The sequence below is a fragment of the Condylura cristata genome, unplaced genomic scaffold, assembly GCF_000260355.1.
Source record: "Condylura cristata isolate star-nosed mole 26May11 unplaced genomic scaffold, ConCri1.0 scaffold00038, whole genome shotgun sequence".
Classification (NCBI taxonomy): Eukaryota; Metazoa; Chordata; class Mammalia; order Eulipotyphla; family Talpidae; genus Condylura; species Condylura cristata.
The window spans coordinates 8,797,511-8,803,206 of record NW_004567139.1 but is presented as its reverse complement, the minus strand read 5'-3'; the positions used below and the strand labels follow the sequence as shown (position 1 = coordinate 8,803,206).

Below are 5,696 nucleotides of genomic sequence, written 5' to 3'. Positions count from 1 at the left end.
CTAGCTGGCGCCCGTGCACGCGGCCGCGCTGGGCCAGGCTTCTTCACACGACGGGACCTTTTTATTTTTCAGAAACAAGAGTTGAAATAAAAGAATCCGTTCGCGGCCAAGACATTTTCATCATCCAGACGATACCCAGGTAAGGGCCAGCGGCACCTCGGCGCCCCGCCGCAGGCCGAGGAGACGTCTTTTCGTTTGTTCCTGTCTGTCACACTCACGAGCGATTTGTGTGTGAGGACGCCAGTGTCCGGCATCCCTGCTGTTTCTCACGTCGCGCCGGAGTGTCTGCCTGGCCGCCCTCTCCTCGCGAGTCAGCTGGCCCGTGGCGTGTTCCGGCTTGTCAGGGGAGGCGCGAGGCCTCCGGGCCCCCCCCAGGACGGCAGCCGGCTCTCCAGACCGCCGCCCCCTTCTCACCCCTGGAGGCGCTGAGTGCGGGATTGAACCCCGGTGTGGGTGCCCCGGCCTCCAGGCCTTTCCCAGCTCAGAAGCGCGGTGGTGGAGTTTGCAGTCGACCGCTGCGCCCACCCTCACCCCAGGTGGCCCTGCGCTTGGGGGGTGTCCGCTGTCTTCTCCAGCGTGACAGGGCACTTGCTCCCGGCCCTGGCAGGAGCGTGAGGCCAGGGCCGTGTCACGGGCCACGTCGGCTCGGCTTAGGCGTGGTGTGAAGAGCAGTTTTCGTGTCCACGCCGAGGTTCCGCCCTGGATGTGACGCGGGGGCAGCCCCCGAAAACACGCCAGCGCTTGCCTGCTGCGGTGGGCTGAGCTGGCGCGGGAGGGCGGGTGCGGCCCTGCGGTGCCCTCGCTCCCCGCGGCTCGCTGGGCTGCGTTTGGCCTTCCTGGAGCTCAGCTGAGGCAGGTGACCACAGCGGAGCCCAGGTCTGGCAGGCGCACGGCCGCGCTGCGGGAGATGCTCCTCGGGCCTGAGACGCGGCCCCGGGAGCAGGGTGGGCTCAGAACAGGCTTGGGGCAGATAAACAAAGCGAGGGCTGCGGCCAGCGTCCTCCCCGGCCGGCCAGGGCTGGCCGCCTGCTGTCCCGTTTGTGCTGCATCTGTCAGCCAGTGGGAATGTCTGTGTGACAAAGGCCCTTTGTGTCCTCCCTGGCCTGCAGGGCTGGGGCAAGGGAGGCTTCCTCGTCCTTGCCCTTGAGCTGGAGTCCTGGGCTTAGGCCCCCAGCACAGGAAAACCTGTGAGAGAAAAGCCACATGGAGAAATTAGTAATTAACAAAAAGAAAGTTTCCCCGAAATCAAGTCCCCCCGGCGTGCGCCTCCAGAGTCTGCCGCTGCACGGGCACATGGCGGGGGGAGGGTGGGACCCTCAGCGGGGGCTGTGAGGGCCCATGTCTCTCCCGGCGTTGACGAGCAGTGTGTACACCGCCGAGGCCTTTGCTCTGGCGGAGGGCGCCCGAGGCTCCAGCCTGCAGACCCACGAGGCTTTGGCTTGGACGCCTGTGGGGAGGAGGTGCTTCCTCTGGAGTCCAGCGCCAGCGTCTCAGGGAGGGGAACGGCCTGACTCAGGACGCCCTCCTCGGGGCGGGTGACGGCCGAGCGACGGCCTCTGGCCTCCCCGAGGGCGCTGGCAGCTGTGCACGCCGGGCACCCTGGGACTGTTTGCTCGGTAAATGCCTGTCCGTGGGGCGAGTGAACGAACTAAAAGTGACCAAGTATTTGGTCAGTGTTTGACAGGGCTTTGTCTTGATTATACCAAAAGAATGGGATGTTCTTTAGCCTTTTGGTGCCAGACTTGAGCATTACAGTTTGGGGGCTGTAAGGGAGAAAAATGCCCAGTTCACGTCAAAGGAAGGAGCCGAGGGGGCAGGAACGGGCCATCGTGGCCACGGAGCATCCTGGCGTCAGGCCGGACCGGGTTCCTGCCTTCTGGAGAAGTGCTTTGCCACAGAGGCCTGCTTAGTTGAGAGAAGCCTGGAAACCTCGCTGCTGAAAGGGCATCTCTGTGCTCACTGGGGGGGGGCGCCAAGCACGGTCCCCTCGGCCAGATGGACCCAAGTCAAGAGATGGCCTGTGGCGACCGGCCGCAGTGCTCCCTCGGCCCTTGCTGCAGGCGCTGCCCGGTCCCACGCACAAGCCGCCCCGTCGCGTGCTGGCCACTGACACCGAAGAGCCCCGCCGCGGGGAGGGGCGGCCCTGGGGGTGATCAGCTTCTCAGGGAAGCAGGGGAGACGCACTGCTAGTGCAAGAGGGGTGTTGGGGCCATGGACACCCCAAGCGGGGGAGAGTGATGGGAGAAGGCTTTCAGGGCCGCTTTCTCGGTTGCTTCTTGTTGTACAGGGCAGAGCCCACCTGCTTGGTCAGCCCGAGCAGAGGGCCCCAGGCTGCTTTATTCAAGGGGGGCCAGCCCAGGGCCGTCAGGTCTGGTTCCGGCCCTTCTGGTCACCTTTGTGGGGTATCTTTAGGCTGCCTGGGGCAGGTTTTGGAAACTGAAGTCCGAGACCTCCCTGCCCTCCACCTGCAAAAGATAGAGACCGAACCCACTCTGGCACTGGCCGCTGGCAGGACAGCTGTGGGTGCCCGCGGTGTCGCAAGGGCGCGTTGGGCAGCAGTGAGCGTGGGGACTCGGGAGCCACAGAGACGAGGCTCCCCTCCCCACCCGTGATCAGGAGGCGCCGTCCTAAGCAGCGTGACCACGGAGGCCCCGAGACAGCCCAGCCGCCGGGGTGAGGAGGCCAGCAGTGGCCTCCTTAGAGGTTGCCCGGTGAAGTGCATCCAGCGCCATTGTCACGTTTCAGAGACGTGAACACTGCGGTGATGGAGCTGCTGATCATGGCGTACGCGCTGAAGACGGCCTGCGCCAGGAACATCATCGGGGTCATCCCCTACTTCCCCTACAGCAAGCAGAGCAAGATGCGCAAGCGCGGCTCCATCGTGTGCAAGCTCCTGGCCTCCATGCTGGCCAAGGCCGGTGAGTGCGGGCCCGGGGCTGGCCGCTGTGCCCCAGGCGCGTGGCCATCGCGCCCCCGGGTGGGGCCCTCCGAGCCCGGCGTCAGCAGGGCCTTAGCTCCTGGTCTCCCTTGGCGGCTCGCGGCTCTGCCCTCCTCTGAGCTGGGCCTTCTCCCCGGCCCTTGCCTTGGGCCCAGCAGAGCCCGCTGCGCTCTCGCGTCCGTGTCTCCTCTGAGCTTCGGTCCAGGCCACGCCTCTGCCCCAGTCCGCGTGCCAGCACTTCCGGCTCTCGCGCTGTTTCCCGCCTGGGTCTCCTGCGCGGCGGCTCATTCTCGCTGCTTTGATTCTGTGACCTTGTGGTGGGGACGAACCTCTGGACTGTGAAACCTGTAGTGTCCTGCCACCACCTTTGTTGGCCTCGAGCTTACTAGAAACTGCACGTCCCGTCTTCAGAGACAGCTGAACCCACTTCTCCAGAAACAGTGCTTCTGGGGAGAGCGAGGACGCTGGCGTTGGGCGGGAAGTCGGGCGCTGCCGTTTGGAACTTGCAGCCACCTGCACGCGCCCCCCGCACCTGCTCTTCCTGCTGGCGCCCTGGTCGTGAGGGGCTTGTCTCTGCGCTGCTGGGGAGCTGGGCATTTTTGGTGACCTCTGGAAATCACACCCCGCTCCAGCACCACCTCTGTGTCGCTGAGTTTCTTTTCCTCTAGCGCGCCTGTCACTTTCTGTCCCCTGCCCTCATCACGCTCCGTAGCCACACCCCGGCTTCTCGAGTCGAGGCCTCGCCGGGTGCACCGGTCACTACCAAGTGTTCGTGAATCCACGTTCATGCTCGCCTCTCCCTGAATTTCCTTTCCTCTGTCTTCAGGGCTAGGCTGATACTAACCCAGAGCGGAGTGTTTTTCCCTAGCTTTAGACTTTGTCTGTGTGGAAGGTTCTAGGCCCCTTCGGCTCAGGCGTGGCGCCTTCCTCGGGCCATAAGGTTCAGGAAGCCCGTGGGATCTCTGGGCTCTGGTGCCCCTTGTCCCAAGGCAGGCGACGGGGCTGCCATCTAGTTTGAGTCCTCAGTTGCCATTGACTTGTGGGGGAGAACTTTGTAATTTTTTGTCTTAAAATTTCAGGTTTAACTCACATTATCACTATGGACCTCCATCAGAAGGAAATCCAAGGCTTTTTCAGCTTCCCCGTGGACAACCTTAGAGCCTCACCTTTCCTGCTTCAGTATATCCAGGAAGAAGTGAGGAGCCGCGGCACACACCTCTGTCCTCAGAGAGGCCCGCTAGTCTCCTGGGGTCGGATTTCTGCTCTGCAAGGCACTTCACTGACCTTCCCTAAGGCTTCGCGCCCGAGCGGCCAGCGGGGCTCAGCCGGAGAATCTTAGCTTTCATTGACCGCAAGCGGGTGTCCCTTAAGAGTCTGTAGTAGCCCGCTTGTATCTTCCCAAAGGTTCTAAGACACACTCCGCCTTGCCTTGACGGTGCAGCAGTACTTAGGGACGACGTCTGTGGATAGGTGCATGCTTTCAGATGTGGCCAGAGTTCTGGATAGTTGACGGCTAGTGTGGGCCACACGGGGCGGTGTGATCCCAGCGTCCAGGTGCCGTTCTGATGACCTTTCAGTGTTTCCTCTTTTTCCTTCCAATCTAGATTCCAAATTACAGGAACGCGGTCATCGTAGCCAAGTCCCCTGATGCTGCAAAGAGGTAAAGAGCCACCTGCCGTCTCCCTGGGCTGACACAAGCCCTCTGGCCCGCCCAGCCCGGCCTCCAGGCGCTGGCGCCTCTGAGCGCCGGGTTTCTTCTGGGAAAGGACGAGGCCTCCTTCACCTTTTCAGAAGGAAAACAGGGCTGGAGCCTTCACAGGCCTGGTAGCCGCATCCCCGGCCGTGGTCCTCTTGGCCTGTGACGCACGGCCCAGCCCCCATTCCGATTCCTTGGGTGTCCCTCAGAGGTCGCACGGGGGCGAGTGCTGAGGCACGGCCCGGCCCCCACGTGTCCCGTCCCGCCCAGGGCCCAGTCTTACGCTGAGCGACTGCGCCTGGGCCTGGCTGTGATCCACGGAGAGGCGCAGTGCGCAGAGCTGGACATGGATGACGGCCGCCACTCCCCGCCGATGGTCAGGAACGCCACCGTCCACCCGGGCCTGGAGCTGCCACGTAAGAGCCGCTCGCTGTGTTTTGGGTTGGTAAATCGCAGTTTTGAACACTGAAGGGCTAGTGGACGCCTCGGGGTGCGGCTGGGCCTGGCACCAGCTCTCCCAGCGCTGGAGACGGCCACTTGACTCTGACGGCGTGGGTGGACGGTCCGGTTCGTTCAGCAGAGGCCTGTGGGGGCGCGAGGTGTCAGACTTTGTGTTTTGGAGCGGAGGCAGCCACAGGTCAAGCAGCAGACCTTGGCAGTCAGGCCTCAGCGCTGTTCCGGAAACTGTCCCTTTGACCCGCTGCCCGGCTGCCTCGCGGCGCTTCCCCTGCGTGGCCTCCAGCGTCTGGGGGCGAATCGTGCGTCGCAGAGGACGGACGCGGTTGCTTTGAGAGGCCTGCCCGCTGCCCCAGAAACAGGTGGATGGGCGGGAGCGGGCGGCTGCAGCCGCGCCTTCGGTGTGCCGCGCCTGGCTTCCAGCGGGTTTGTGTCGGAGGATAAGTGATGCTTCTTCCGTCTAAGTCTTTGCTGTTAGCGTGCTACAAGTGTTCTTGCAGAGTGGATCGTTAAAGCTCTTAAACGCATCCACCTACTTCAGACTCGGAAACTGCAAGTCCCCACAGTGAAAACCTGCCCGCAGCCAGCCTGGCTCCTGCTGCTCCG

At 63.4% G+C, this 5,696-nt stretch overlaps 1 protein-coding gene across 1 annotated transcript in view; it reads left to right on the top strand.

Moving 5' to 3' along the window:
* PRPSAP1 (phosphoribosyl pyrophosphate synthetase-associated protein 1) overlaps positions 1-5,696 on the top strand; it is an 18,204-nt gene that overhangs the window by 8,374 nt on the left and 4,134 nt on the right. Inside the window, exons 4-8 of the mRNA XM_004693517.2 lie at positions 73-139; positions 2,746-2,918; positions 4,018-4,133; positions 4,543-4,598; positions 4,905-5,050. Coding sequence (XP_004693574.1) covers positions 2,765-2,918; positions 4,018-4,133; positions 4,543-4,598; positions 4,905-5,050 — 472 coding nt within the window. The 5' untranslated portion in view covers positions 73-139; positions 2,746-2,764. The remainder of the gene's footprint in view (positions 1-72; positions 140-2,745; positions 2,919-4,017; positions 4,134-4,542; positions 4,599-4,904; positions 5,051-5,696) is intronic.